At 39.4% G+C, this 15,802-nt stretch overlaps 3 protein-coding genes across 4 annotated transcripts in view; 2 read left to right on the forward strand and 1 right to left on the reverse strand.

Annotated features, from left to right (window-relative positions):
• Positions 1 to 15,802, forward strand: part of GINM1 (glycosylated integral membrane protein 1) — a 785,919-nt gene that overhangs the window by 546,605 nt on the left and 223,512 nt on the right. The window lies entirely within an intron of this gene.
• The window catches only part of UST (uronyl 2-sulfotransferase), a 119,939-nt gene that overhangs the window by 42,644 nt on the left and 61,493 nt on the right, over positions 1 to 15,802 (forward strand). The window contains exons 3-4 of the mRNA XM_083731849.1: positions 8,409 to 8,564; positions 15,737 to 15,802. The exon at positions 15,737 to 15,802 is cut by the window's right edge and continues 14 nt beyond it. Coding sequence (XP_083587975.1) covers positions 8,409 to 8,564; positions 15,737 to 15,802 — 222 coding nt within the window. The remainder of the gene's footprint in view (positions 1 to 8,408; positions 8,565 to 15,736) is intronic.
• The window catches only part of LOC310841273 (uncharacterized protein), a 155,201-nt gene that overhangs the window by 26,243 nt on the left and 113,156 nt on the right, over positions 1 to 15,802 (reverse strand). The gene's annotated exons all lie outside the window — the stretch shown is intronic.

Raw genomic sequence — 15,802 nt, forward strand, 5'->3', positions numbered from 1 at the left:
AAAGATTGGATTTTACTGGAAAACACTGATGTCCTAGATCTGGAAGGGTTTGACAATGCTTTTGGGTGGCATGCATATTTGTGGTATGACAAGGTTAAAGTGCACAAATTGTTTAAAAACCACATTGTCAGGAGAGCAATTTTAATGGTCTGGACAAAATATAAAGACTTATTGGAGAGTAAGACTCCGAGGTGGCTCTCACCGGTGGAGGCCAAGGCACGTAAGAGACCTAATATGGAAGCCAATTGGCCTAAATATGGGGAAATTATTGAAAAGATTGGAGACAATTGGAGGTTGCAGAGCTTGGAAAAATTAAAAAACAAGGTGCGAGATTGGTTGCATTATGCACAAATTCAAGAGGTCTTTAAAGTAGATAAGAAGGTTGGATTCCAGGTGGAAAAATCGAAACTAGAGACAGAATTGTTAGAACCAAAAAGTAAACTACTTTCGAGAATGTATAACCTGCTGCTTAAATGGAATACTCAGGATGAGACAGTCAAATCCGCCATGATAAAGTGGGCGCAGGATTTGGGGCATAACATCATGTTCGAAGACTGGGAAAGGTTATGGAACACCGGAATGAAATTTACGGCATGCAGTGCCTTGAAGGAAAACATTATGAAAATGATATACCGGTGGTACATGACCCCAGTCAAGCTTGCTAAGATATATCACCTGTCTGATAATAAATGCTGGAAATGTAAAGAGGCGGAAGGGACATTCTTTCACCTTTGGTGGACCTGCCCGAAAGTGAAGGCCTTCTGGGAAATGATTCATAATGAACTAAAAAAGGTACTGAGATTTACCTTACCTAAGAAACCAGAGGCCTTCCTTCTGGGCATGGTGGACCGGAGAGTGTTTAAGAAGGACAGAACTTTTTTTATGTAGGCTACTACAGCAGCAAGGATTTTGATTGCAAAATATTGGAAGACACAAGATTTACCCACACTGGAGGAATGGCACACGCAGTTGATGGACTATATGGAACTGGCCGAAATGACTGGCAGAATCCGAGACTTGGGAGAAGAAACATTCGAGGAGGATTGGAGAAAATTTAAAGACTATTTGGAAAAACATTATAAGTTGTATGAATGTTAAAAAACGCACCTTTTAGGAAATTCTAGCTTCAGTAATGTTAAATTAAAGAAATGGAAATTAAGGTACAAGGAGTCAGAGATAGAATAATGAAACAACTTTATTGTGTTAAAATGAAAATGTACATGATTTGGGTTATAATACATTTGAAATTGGGTAACATGATAAAAAGGAAGATACAATAAGTATTGAAATAAGTTAACAAATTGCAGACGTTATGCATCACAGAGAATGCAGGGTTGGGAGGACGTGGGGAAGTCCAACAGATTTGGAAAAAAGAGTAAGAAAAATTTGTAACCTTTCCTTTTTACTTTTATAATACGTTCTTTATTCTTTTTTCTGTATTTTATAAAACTAATAAAAAATATTATAAAAAAAAATGAAAGTAATTCCCTAGTTGAATAGAGGTCACAACCTCTATCTGCAACTGCTGTGGCATCAGTGAATAAAGAATTGCACATTTCTGGCCATAAATTTGATCTTCTGGCTAAATCAGTGGTTTTGTCTTGGCTGCCACAATGTTTTCATGTCTGCTATAGCACTCAAGAGGGTTTTTTGTGTGTCACTGGGGGAAAGCACCATAAATCAGTGGTCAAATCTTTGGAATCTTGAGTGTTCTGAAAGGTAGCTCACATAAATGTTTGGTTTGATTTATTTTGCGTTTTGTATTGCCATCCCTGCCCCCCCCCCAAAAAAAACTAGAAGCTATCAATATAAGGAATGTTGTGTTTCAGTTTCAAATTTTCAATTCCCTTTTCTTTTACAACCTAATTTTTGTCAACATTCTCCTACAACTTTAAGAGAGTCTTGATTTGTAAACAACAACAAAAATCCAGGTCAGAACAGTAGGGATTGTTGTACCAAATGCTTCTGCTATCCATTTTGGTCTTTTAAGACCAAATCCATCTAGCCTGCAAATTGGTGTGCTATAACTTTGATCTTCACAGTGTGAACCAGATGTTCTGAGATGCCAGAGTTGAAGAATCATGTTTAGCTGATGGCCCATGAAATGCACAAAGAATTCTGCTCCTTGCCTCCCACTTAATCTGGCTGCTAATAGCCTACTGAACCATGCAAGAGTGTAGTGGGAAGTGCCAAGTGTCACTCTTAAGCTTTGAGACATTTCTCAAACGTTTGTGTAAAAAGAATTGTGAGAGCTGAAAAATGGGAGATTATCCACATTAACTGCACAAGCAGAGGCACATGGTCCCTTTTATTTTTATTTCCTTATTTACTCACTAAGTCAATTGTCTTACCATCTGTTGCCTCTGTTTCAGTTATAGAAAAAAAATATCAAGACCAAAATCCAGATAGGATTGCCCTAAAAGGTCTAAAAATAAATAACACTTAAAAATCTACCTGTAGATTGTCTTTTGTAATCTTGGCTTATAAATAACTGCTTGCCTATAGCAAGTCAACTAGGCACCAACTTTTCTGTAAATTGGGAGAGAACTAGCTCTTCCTGCCCCACACGGTACAATTCTATGCAGTGCAGTGGTACTTCGGGTTAAGTACTTAATTCGTTCCAGAGGTCCGTTCTTAACCTGAAACTGTTCTTAATCTGAAGCACCACTTCAGCTAATGGCGCCAGAGCACGATTTCTGTTCTTATCCTGAAGCAAAGTTCTTAACCTGAAGCACTATTTCTGGGTTAGCGGAGTGTGTAACCTGAAACGTATGTAACCCAAGGTACCACAGTACTCAGAAGCGATCCCAGTGACTAGTGATAATAGTTTTGAGGGTTTGATTGCAAGATTGATATAAGCCACACTATTTTTAGACACTCAGCTTGATCCTACATACTTTTACTAAGATTTAACCTCTCACTAAGTTCAGTATCCCTTGTTTTCAATAGGTTTACAAAGGATTACAGATGATCAGCACATAAGATTGCTATGAAAGTGTAGTATTCAGTGTTCAGTAAATGTTTTGATTGGGATCTACATCAATTAAAGAGTGGGGTGTTTGTTTCTTTTTCAAATATTTCCATACTTAGGGATCCATAAATGTAGTCACCAAAACCAGCTACTACCTGATTCATCTTTATTTGATTACCACCTGTCCCCAGATGCTCAGCACAAAATGAGAGATACCTTACCTGTGATTGCTACATACGTTGTAGAGAATCTTGCTTCATGCAGAATGGGAGCAAGGCTCCTATCTGTCTCCTGATTTTAGCAGTACACTCAAAGAACTTATTTTATTGTGGATTACTGTTTCATCTCATCAACATTTGGAAATATTTATTTGTTTAGGACCACAATCTCAACATAGCATGAGATTCATTATCATCAAATTTATATGCCACCCTTCTTTCAAAAATTAAAGGGCAGTTTACAACATAAAAACACAAAATACATAGCATTAATAACAAAAAAGAAAAATCCTTTGATTCATTGTGTGGATTTTAGGAGATGTGTGGAAGACAGAATATTTGCTATTTTTTCCCCTTTACTATTTTATTTATATCGCCATATTTCTGCCAAGGAACTCAGTGTGCCATGGGTGGTTCTCTCCATTTTATTCTCACAACACCCCTGTGAGGTAGGTTGGACTGAGAGAATGTGACTGGCCCATGCCGTGACATGAGCTTCATAGCTGAGTGGGGTTTTGAACCATGGTCTAACACTTTAACTGCTACACCACACTATCACTCTGAATACTGTGAAGCAGCAGGAATCTCTCTCACTTCTGATGGTCTTCTATGCCTATCATGGAGCTTAAGGCTGACCTAACTCCTCCTCTGAAACTTTCAAGTGCGTTGGCCGACTTGAAATAAGAGTTGTGTTGGTATCAACCTCAAATAGTGAGGACCTTTTTAACTTAGTATTTATGATTGTTAAAACGCAGATCGCTTTGGGATGTCTTGTGGGATTCATAAAGGAAATAAATAAATGATAACATTAAAACTGAACTAATTTTTATTATTTTTTGTAAAGATACATATTAGTTGAGTTGAGTAAACACTTTTCTCCTATTATCTCAGAATCCCTGGTGGTATTTTGTGCAGGGTTTTACCCCTTGCTTTTTTGTTTTGTTTTGTTACGTAGCTTATCTGTAGTTAGTCTAATGGGCTCTGTTGTGGAAAGTCAGTTTTATAAAGGCATATGATATATCAGTGGAAATTACAGCATATTCTAAAAGAAAAGGAATCACTTCAAAAAGGATTGAGGGGTTAGAAGTAAATTTCTGTTAAAACTGATTATAACTTTATTGGAGAACTCTTTTGGAAATGGGTGGTGGTGCTAGTAGGATTCTTGTAGCACACAGCGATCAGTGACTGGAATAAATTAAGCCAATGAGTTTATACTAATGAATGGAGCTAGGCTACAAGTGCAATCAACTGTAAATGTTTCTATGCAAATTAGGCATGCATTTGGTAAGTGTCCAATAATGGCAACAGTTGTATCCTTTGAAATGTCCATTTGCTGAAAACAAGAAGACATTGCTGCCTAAGACAATATAAGTTTTTCAGTGTGTAAAGTGGTGGAGAAGCAGGACACAAGCTTTGGATGTGTGTGCTAGGTTCGAACCTTCCAATTTCCAGTTAAAGGATGTCAGATAGCACAGCTACCAAAGATCCCTGTTTGAGACCGTAAAGAACCACTGCAGGTGATACTGAACTACTGAGATGGAGCAGGGATCTGACTTGGTATAGGCCAGGACCATCCCATCTGTTCCTATGATTCATAAACATGGATTTTCACAGAAAACTTACAAGGGGGATATTTGTAAGCTGATGAGAAATGATATTCACTCACTTGAGAACCTCCTTTCTCTCCAGAGAGCAATTGCATTTTTTGGGAGGTTGGTTAAAGCCAAGGAAATGTACATACAGTACTTGAGATGCCAGATGATAAAATCTTGGCCCTTTAAGGCATAAATATTTTAATAAAGAAAAAGGTTAAAGATCAGCTAGTGAGATTCTGCTTCTCATTATGTGTGTCATTTAACTGAATTTTATTTAGAATAGACCTAATGAAATTATTATTATTATTTTTATAAATATTTATTAGGGTTTTTTTTATAAAAGAAATGCACAGATAATAAACAATATTAGTTATATCATAACAAAATTTCATAACTTCTTTGGACTTCCTCACGTCTCCTGCTCCCACTTACATCGTTGAGAAGTTTTTTCAAGCAAATTATCATCTTGTTTACAATCTTATATCCACTCATTTAAATATAATCTGACAATTCTCCGAAAGGTTTATGTTTTCCTAATCTCACTTATCATCAAATTCCAGTCTAATTTAGTGGTGGCCAATTATTTATGATCAAGCATCCTTCTTAACATTCAACCAAATTACAATATTTTTGTAAATAAATCTTAAATTTCTTCCAATCTTCTTCAATCCTTTCTTCTCCCAGGTCTCGGATTCTGCTAGTCATCTCCGCAAATTGCATATAGTCCATCAGCTGCATCTGCCTAGACCTAATGAAATTAATGGACTTAAAGTCATGGTCATTCATTTTAGTAGGGCTGTTCTAAGTAAAATCTAGTTGAATACCACCCGCTGTCCTTAAAGTGGTAGTGTCTGGGGTGCACAAGGCAACCTTTTTTGTAGTGGCCCCAATCTATGGAAATCCCTACTTAGGGAGATTTGTTGATGTTTGCCTTCCTTCTCAAGCCAAAACCTTTCTCTTTACTCTGGTTTTCATGTGGCATTGCTGATGGTGACATTTTTGGTTTTGGGTTCAGTAAGGAGGATTTTGGTTTTCTATACTGTATGTCACATTGTAGAAATTGACTACTAATTGAGCCTAAATTAAATAATTTAAGCTTGCACAGAGTCCCAAATTGATCTGCATTACCTATCTTCCACCTTCTGTCTTAATATCCTCGTTTCTGAAAATTAACTTGGGGGTGAGGCAGTGGAGAAGGCTTCCAATCCTACTCCTCAGTGTCCAGACCTTAGTCAGTTTAGTGTTGTTATGTTTGAGCTCTGCACTGTGACTAATCTTAACCACAGCCTGTTCAGTTAAACCAGTTCATACCCTATAGTTAGAAATTGCCTATAGTTAAGACCAACTACAGTTTGTCCCTGTTTGAACACAAAGGCAGGCCGAGGCAAAACAAAAGCAGGAATGAAAGCTTTAAATCTCCTTGCAGGCACAGTGGAGGAAGGAGTGGGAGTAACTATGTTCCTATATCTGTTTGGATTTAAGTAAACATATAATATTTAGATTTATAGTTGAATCCTATACATATCTTGTGTGAATGTTTCGGAAATGATGAAAAGAGTAAAAACATTTAAAGCAGCAGAGATGGCTCATGAGTAGGAAGATGAGAACTCTCCCACACCTTGGGGATGAAATAGGGCTGCGACATTCATTTTTCAGACAAGTCTAGTTGATTTTCATACGACTACAGCAGATTTAGGTGCTTAATGAAAGCTATGCTTCTTGCACAAATTGATATGCAAGTCTAGCCACGTAAGTGAAGGATCCAACTGAATAAATTGCACAAAACAATGCAATTTAGCATCGACAGAATAGGAATTATCCAGTCAAAACTGGTGAGAGATTTTCAGCCTCTGAGGTCTTATTTCCGTATGTTGTATTTTTATAAAACTTTCACCTGTTGTACTATTGACAGTTTCAGACAAATTAGAATATTAAGCAGTCAACATTTTTTAGGTACACAGTCAGTTTATTGGTAGTTATTTAAAGTTTGTGATAAATATTTGATATAAAGCACAGTGGTTACATAGCACTATTAAAGCACTTTTAAAATATGCAAAATGTTACTCATGAATAAATAACATTTCCTGCGGCTAGTCATGAAGATGTAATTCAGATAACAGCCATATCACTTTGTGTCAGACAGTCAACAGAAATGAAGTAGTAATAATTCAAAATATTAAAAATTAAATTGAAAACTAAATGAAAGCTGTGATTTCCAAAGGCAAGCTTTGTGAATGAAAAATCTTATTAACTTCTCAGTCTGTCTTGTAGAGGCTGCATTAATAAGATTTTAAAGTGATATGCACTTGAAGTAAGGCTGGTTTAGTGAAGTAAGCAGTACAGCTGAAGACTGCATGCAGAAGTAAACATTTTTGCATTGACTAATAAGTGGCTTGAATGAATGAATGAATCAATGAATCAATGAACCAGTGCTACTCCCCAAAAAGAATGCTGTCCTGATATCTACACTGGCATTTATTCAGATGGGAATTGATTGGAATTAAAATTTCTTCATCAAAGATTATTCATTCTCATTGCTCAGTTCTTTCTAAGGGGGTGCAACTCTGAAGTTGGACATTAAACTTGTTAGAATTGAAACACACTATGCATATTTTGAAACTCTAGCTGAGTAACAACCAGACAGGGGAAGGAAGTGGCAAGGATGTAAATAGATCTCTATTAATTGAAAAGTGCAGTCAGCTCATTGTTCTTCTCAGGTAATAGAAACAATAACTAATTGAATCTTATTGCTAGTACATTTGACAGAGAAATTAGGGGGAAAGGATTTGTGGCATTTTAAGGCTAACATTAGGGTGGCGCTGTGGGTAAAACCTCAGTGCCTAGGGCTTGCCAATCGCATGGTCTGCGGTTCGAATCCCCGCGGCGGGGTGAGCTCCCGTCTTTTGGTCCCAGCTCCTGCCCACCTAGCAGTTCGAAAGCACCCCTAAGTGCAAGTAGATAAATAGGTACCGCTTTATAGCGGGAAGGTAAACAGCGTTTCCGTGTGCTGCGCTGGTGCCGGCTCGCCAGAGCAGCTTCGTCACGCCCGCCACGTGACCCGGAAGTGTCTCCGGCCTCTTAAGTGAGATGGGCGCACAACCCTAGAGTCGGACACGACTGGCCCGTACAGGCAGGGGTACCTTTACCTTTAAGGCTAACATTTATTGTGACATAAACTTTTTGTAGGCTAATACTTTAGTCCACAATAATTCTGTTAAATCTTAGATGTGATTTATTATATTGCTATACAGTGGTACCTCAGGTTAAGTACTTAATTCGTTCCGGAGGTCCGTACTTAACCTGAAACTGTTCTTAACCTGAAGCACCACTTTAGCTAATGGGGCCTCCTCCTGCTGCTGCTGCTGCTGCTCCACCGGAGCACGATTTCTGTTCTCATCCTGGAGCAAAGTTCTTAACCTGAAGCGTATGTAACCTGAGGTACCACTGTAATAGCTTAACACAGAGAGAAGAAATACTTCCTGGATTCTGTGCCAGTGCTTTTTTTCAATCTCTGAAATATGTGCATTTAATTTTGAAACACTCATCTCTTGAGTTACAACAAAATTATTCTGTGTATTTTAAAGATTTCTAAATAGGAAGGCTAATGTGTATCTCTTTGTCTAGGTACTTCCATTCCCTAGCCAAGTGGTGTATAACAGGGTTGGAAAGTGTGGGAGTCGAACTGTGGTTTTGCTGTTGCGAATTCTGTCTGAGAGACACGGGTTCAACTTGGTTACATCAGATATTCATAATAAAACCAGGCTAACCAAGAATGAACAGGTAAGTTGTTTGTGTCTTTTTGTATGTTACGGTTTTCATTTTTAGAGTAATTTAATTCTGAGTATTTTTGATAGGGCATTGCAGTGAATTATTTTTCAGTAGAATTAGAAATAATTTCATATTAAAAATTATCACTTTTCTAACAAGCTGTTAACTGCATATATTTTTTTATCATTCTGGCAAATGGTATCATAAGTAAATTATAGCTGAGCTGATAATTAAGTTCATTTTTGCTACTGTTTTATCAGTATTTAAGGGGGCCCTGCTTTTGGCAATTTGTGGGGAATTAAACTGTAAGCAACGTGAACGTGTTCACTTATTCCGGAAATGTTGCATTGAATAGACTTCATTTGCTCCTAGATTTTTAATGGTCAGGATCATTCATTTGAAACCAGCAATTGTTGCTCTTAGTCAAAGTCCTATGAAATTCAGCGAGACTTACTCCCAAGTAAATGAGGTCAGGATTGCAGTCTAAATCAGCTTCCTTAACCTTCAGTGGTGTTGGTGCATAGCCAAATTTCATTGGCTATATAGCATTGTGAGGTCACTGAATTTTCTGGGATTGTCTGAGAATACTGTTTGAAAGAGAGAGAATTCCTAACCAAGGAAGGAAATGGGCACTGAAGCAGCAGCAGTTTGGGGAAACAATGACAGCAAATAGTAGAAAGGAGAAAGGCAAACATTTTCAGAGGTTGGTTGTTTTTCTTTCTGGACCCTGCTCTAAAAGCTCTTCTTTTGCACTGAAAGCCGAAAAGGCTAATCAGTCATTGCAGCCTGAAAACAAGCCATGAAATTATCCAGTGTAAGATACTGATGCTTACTTTTAGGATCAAAGCTGCTGCTGCATGCTATGAGGATCAATTAACCCTGTATATAGTAGTTGTCCAAAAATAATAATCAGAGACAGATCTTGCAGTTAAGGACTGGGAGTTCAGAATTTTCCAAGTGGAAGCAGAACATCAAAAAGGTTTGAGGCAAGGAATGGGGTAAATGGGTTTTGCAGTGAAAGCTGCAGATAGGGGAGAGAATATTGGAGGCCAGTGGGACTGGCCCAATACATTTTGGCTCCTGGAGCAAACCACAAAATGGTCCTTCCCCTGCACAACCAGGGAAGAAGGGGTAAATGAAGATCTAAATCAAGAACAGAGGGGGGCATAAAAATCAAACAGTGGTTGTTGAAGAGGGAATCAAAACCTGTCACAGATGCGAAGGGACCCACTCTGAATTATGCCGTTCAGATGCAGAGCCCAGGAAACCACAGAGGGCAGCACCCACCAATTCCTCCCTAGGGGTGGGAGGAGACCAGCAGAGCCTCCTATTCACTGAGAGGCCGCTGTGACATTGGGGTGTGTGTGCTGCCGAGGAGGTGACAGATTTGGACTCCAAAGAGCATGCCATAGCTGTTGCTGCCATGCGGCAGCCACCACCAATGCATTCCTTGGAGGCCGGATCAGTTGCCTCTGTGGATCCTGCTGCCTGAAGTGGTCGCTTCTCCTTGCCTCATGGGTGGGCTGGCCCTGGAGGGACAGCAGCGGCAATTGAGAATGGGAAAATAAGCAGGAATTCTATTTCAAGTATTAGCAAGCTGACTAGATCTACATGCAGTGGAGTCTTCATAAGCTTCTGTAATTTAAAGGGAAATGGACTTTCAAACTGTTACTGGCTAATCAGTTTCCTTTTGGCCCATAGTCTCCTGCTATGTATACACAGCTTACTTTGTGGTTTGCTTAGTGCCTGTTGCTCTAAGACTCCATACTCTTGGGCTAGATTAACTAGATACTATTGTCATGAAACCCACTTTGCCACATGGTAAGTCTATTTTAATTCCACACTTTGCCACCTTCCCCAAGCAGCAGACTTGCTGCTTCCCTGTTTTCCCTGTGTTGCTCCAAACCAGGGGTCAGCAACCTTTTTCAGCCATGGGCCGGTCCACTGTCCCTCAGACCATGTGGTGGGCCGGACTGTATTTTGAAAAAAATAATGAACAAATTCCTATGCCCCACAAATAACCCAGAGATGCATTTTAAATAAAAGCACACATTATGCATTTTAAATAAAAGCACACATTCTGCTCATGTAAAAACACCAGGCAGGCCCCACAAATAACCCAGAGATGCATTTTAAATAAAAGCACACATTCTACTCATTTACAGATAGGTAGCCGTGTTGGTCTGCCATAGTCAAAACAAAAGAAATTCCTTCCAGTAGCACCTTAAAGACCAACTAAGTCAGTTCTTGGTATGAGCTTTCGTGAGTGTATCTGAAGAAGTGTGCATGCACACGAAAGCTCATACCAAGAACTGACTTAGTTGGTCTTTAAGGTGCTACTGGAAGGAATTTTTTTTTGTTTTGACATTCTACTCATGTAATTCCCAGTCTGATTCCCAGACTGTCCGCGGACCGGATTTAGAAAGCGATTGGGCTGCATCCGGCCCCAAACACAGCCTGGGAAGCCCTTGCTGTTGTCTCTAGAATTTCTCGCAACCCTCAGTTTATTCTGGGTCCTCCTAGCTCCATCCTTTGAAGCCGTTCTTAAAGGCTTGTGTAAATTGAGCCATTTTATGATGTTGTTAGCGTCATCCCATACACACTATCATTTTATAAGAAAGTAGGATTGGCCATGATTAAGATTATAAACATCTGAATACCTAAGCTCCATTGAACTTGGTGGGGCTTACTTCAGATTAGAGATGCACATTATTGTGATGCAAATGACCTGACTTTAATTTAAAAATAATTTTCTCACAGCAATATATGTATAATTTAAAGCCACTGTTTATTTTTATTATTTCCCAAATCTTTGCAGATTTAAAACAAAAAATCATTGTAGAATATGAAAATGTGTTGCTTACTAAAATATTCTTGTGCAGTGAAAACGTTGTACCTGTTGGTTTATAATCTAAGTTAAAGTTCTCTGGATTTTATCTAAAGTGGATCAACATTTTTGTTTTCCTTTTAAAAAATGAAAAGAAATGATTTGAAGAACTTATATGTTTAGTGTTGATACAGTAAAAGGTTATTTTAGTTCCAGGTAACCAATTACATTTCCTTTGGATGAAACTGGATTTTGTTTGCATCCTTCATATGAGTGGCCTTTCGCTTAACCTGTCATGAATCAAGCATTTCTGTACGCCACCAAGTGGAATGCTGCTGAAAATGCAGCCCAGTGTTATACTAAACAATCTTGTACACCCTTATTGGGAGATCCAAGACAATATTAAGGAGCAAAACTTGTCTCAGGCTGCAGTACTAAAAATACTTATTAGAATGTAAGACCCATTGGACACAGTTTAACTTCCTCCTGAGTAAACATGTATAGATTGTGCTGTCAATACAGTATTAACCTTTGCTCTGTGATTTCAAAAATTGAAAGGCAGAAATAAGCCCTACAGTTGGGTGTGCTAGCTTTAATAATTCCGTCACTCTCCTATAGTCTTATGGAGTTGCCCTTTCTATAATGTACAGAAATGGAAGTAAGTCAAAATTGTGATAGAATAAACAGGCTGCTGTTATCAAGCCTCCTCAGTAGACACATGTTAGACATTGGCATTCGTGCATCTTGGCAGATTTACCCAGTAATTTATACTCACACAGGTCTTAAAGATGCAGATATCTATTGAGAATCAAAATATACACATTTAACATTTCAGTGGGGTATAGCTCCACAACAATTCATATCTATTAACATCAGTGGGCAGTAACAATATGCATACATTTCTACGGTTTCAGGGAATTAGCTAACTACAGAACAACTAAATGCACACACACAAGAAGGAACAAGCGCACAAGGCATTGGAGGAGATGGGGGGTGAGTTCAGCCTGCACTGTCTATCTGGGCTCATATTGCAGACCAGGCCTCATTCATGCACAGCTGAGCAGGAGGATTCTTCTGGGCAAAGGAGGCCCCTGAATACCAGCTTCTGGGAGCTTCATGTGAGCAGAGTGCTGTTGCATCCAGGTCCTGCCATGTGAGAAAAAGGGCTAGATGGTCCATTGGCCTGATTCCGCTGGCTTGTCTGTTCTTCTTACTAGAGGGTGGCTTCTAAAATGCAGTCACACACACTCAAAGATAGGAAGATGGAACAGTTGTGAAGGCTCTGAGAGACAGTATGGGGAGAAACATGTGCCCTGCTGAGCAGTCCTAGATGTTGACTACATAACCTGCTTCCCTTGCCTAGGTGAGGCAGGAGAAACAGCAAAGGCAGCAAACAGACCCTGAAAAAAGCTTTATGGATCTCAGATTCAGCTAGCAAAGATCCAAGGAAAGGGATGAAAAGTTGTGAAGCCCAGGAATGGGTTGTTGAAGCAGCCACACCAAGCTGGGACATCTGCTTCAGCAAACACGGGCCCAGAGACAGTAAAGGAAAAAGCAGGAGAATCTGATCTCTGGTTCTCGCTAGCTAAGTGATTTCAGGCCCAGTGATATTCAGCAGAGTGGATCTGGGGAGCACAAAACCACATAGGTGACTGAGCAATTGATTTTCATAGTGGAACTAGCCAAAGCCAGAACAGAAAATGGCTCCATTAGACCAGTTTTTATACCTTTCTGGACGAAAGCATCAAAAGAAATGCAAGCATTGGCTGGGTCAGGGAGGTGTCATTCCACATTTCCTATACCTAATATGAGTTGTTTAGTCAGTGTGGTGGGATTTTCTTTTGCAGAGACACATGGCAGTATTAATTCTTCAGCTAGTTTGACTAGATCTAGCTTTGGGCTTCTGCAGAAGGGAAGATTGCTGTTGAAGTCAGGCCCTGCTCACTGTAGAACCTGAGACTATGCCTGCATTCTAGAGGATTCCAGGGTGCACAGACTGTATGTAGAGTGATCAGCATGAGAATGCCCTTTGATTTGTTCCAACCAAGGGACCTGCACAGTCTGCCTATATGGTTGAGCTAACCCTTCTCTTGTCTTTACTGCAGTTTTCCTCCTCCTCTTCACATGAATCTTCTGTTGAGCTGGGGAGAGAGGAGCCTCAGAGTAGACTTGGTAGGCATATGAAACAGGTGCACTGGAGAACAGCTTGGGTAGTCTGCCTTGCTTTTGGCTAGCCGAGAAGTTTCCAGTAGTATGATGGAAAACGGTATATAGTGGTATTTATGCTATACATCCAAACTAGAACAGCATTTCCAGCAATTTAACGTAGGCTGCAATCCTGTGCATATTTACTTAGGAGTAAGCCTCACTAAACTAGAGTGAAGAAACACGCATATTACCGCCTTCTACAAACATATTTATTTCCAATTTGTGCATTGCTTTATATTGTCTAATTGGACAAATCTGTATGTAATCTTGCTCAGTTACTGTAGTCCTCAAGTTAAAGGAATGGTAACAGACAAGTCCACCCCCCACCCCCAAATACAACTAGAAGTTTTTCTAAAGCCAATTAGAATAATCTGCGCAGAGCAGAAGTCAGGAAATCAGAGCTGCAAGAATGTCTGGAATTCTTTTGCACACATCTCTCTTAACGCTTTCAGGAGCCTGACATATTACAGAACACTCTAAAAGCTGAAAGTGAGTGCTGAGAACTGTATTTCACCCCCCTTTTTAACCAAATATATTCTGAAATTAAAACTAAAATCTAGCTTTGCATTATTAAATCTTGGAACTGTATTCTAAAATGACTTAAACACAACCAGGCCAAAATAGTGAGGGGAGAGGAAAAACTATCCTGATAGTTGAGACCAGCTTTTTTTGAAAAGCGATCTCCATGGAAACAATAGCATAGGCTTTCTTAAATAATGGAAAAGGTAGATTACAACTTAATGCCTGACCAGTCAGTAGATACAAATGAAAGAATAAACTCAGGGCCGACAGTAAATAAACACCTTTTATTTCTCTCACATGGGCATGAAAGAATTTTTTAAGTTACCAAAAATTAGGTCTACGGTTGGTGGCAAATAGAATGTACAATAGTGACCAAACAATTTTACATGACATCACACCAGGGCTTCTTTTTCAGCCGGAACACTCTGGGCGCCCCCTTAAAAAGCCCTTCCTGAAAGAAACTCAACAACTTTGGTTTGTCCGTCAAAAAAAGGTGGGAGTTCCTGCACCTCTTTTTCTCGGGAGAAAAAGCACTGTATCACACCATTGCAATGCAAGTTCTATGTGGTAGAATTACGTTATGTTTATTTAGACTTTGACTTATTCATTTGTGTTCTTTTAGGCACATCTGTCTCCTGGTATACACTGCAAAGTTGTGCATAATTTTGTTAAGAGAAGCAATACATTTCTACATTAAATAAATATAGGAGGTGTAATATTCATGCACATATTCTGATGGGCAGGTGATTGAATGCAATGGGTTTTTAACATTAGAGCAGATATTCCAATTAAGTGCAAAGTCTAGGACATCCCCTGCAGGCTCCAAGAAATGTATGTGGCCATGCTGTTACTGGTCCCAAGGAACCTTTCATTCAACATTTAAAAGGTAGACCTTAGAAATACACTGCTCCTTGCACGTACTGCTTTATGAAGTTGTTACTTTCCGAAGCACCACAGTAAATAGAGCAAAAGTCAGGCACAGCAACTGCCAGTAGGAATAGAAGAAAACTACCTTCCTGCTTATCCCACAAAATTGATGCAACAAGCATGTGAATTGGTGAAGCAAAATATATTGACATTTAGAACTTTTGCAGGCTAGGAGGTCACAGAAGTGGCCTTATTTTCTCCCATATTAGTGTAGCATAGACCATCTCTATTCCTTCCCATTACTCTTGATAGACAGTGCTGGAGTCAGGGGCACTGACTTGACCCCTGCTTATGGGTGCCCAGCGGCACATGCAATGTAGCATGACATCATGATATCACACCATACCATAATGACATCACGTTGTATCATGACGTCACATTACATCGCACGTAGCGCCTGGGAGCCCCAGAATTTGCATCAGAGGCTGCATAACGCCTTGGACATCATCCCCAAGGCCCCCATGAGGCCTTGGATGTGACTTACAGTGCTTTGCAAGGCCCCAGAAGTCATGTCAGAGGCCCTGCAGTGCAGTTGCTGAGTGCACACAACAATTTTTTGTGAGTGCCCAGGCCCCCATATAGTTGGTGCCAGTGGCTGGGATCTAATGTATCAGTACCTCAAAGAAACAAATCTCTTCTGAAGTTTGGGTGCCACATTTTGACAAGCTTGATTTTAAATTCAGTGTGTTCTTGTTTTTAGATGGAATTGATTAAAAATATAAGCACTGCCGAACAGCCCTATTTATTCACTAGACATGTTCACTTC

This window comes from Podarcis gaigeae, assembly GCF_964106915.1.
Source record: "Podarcis gaigeae genome assembly, chromosome: 3".
NCBI lineage: Eukaryota > Metazoa > Chordata > Lepidosauria > Squamata > Lacertidae > Podarcis > Podarcis gaigeae.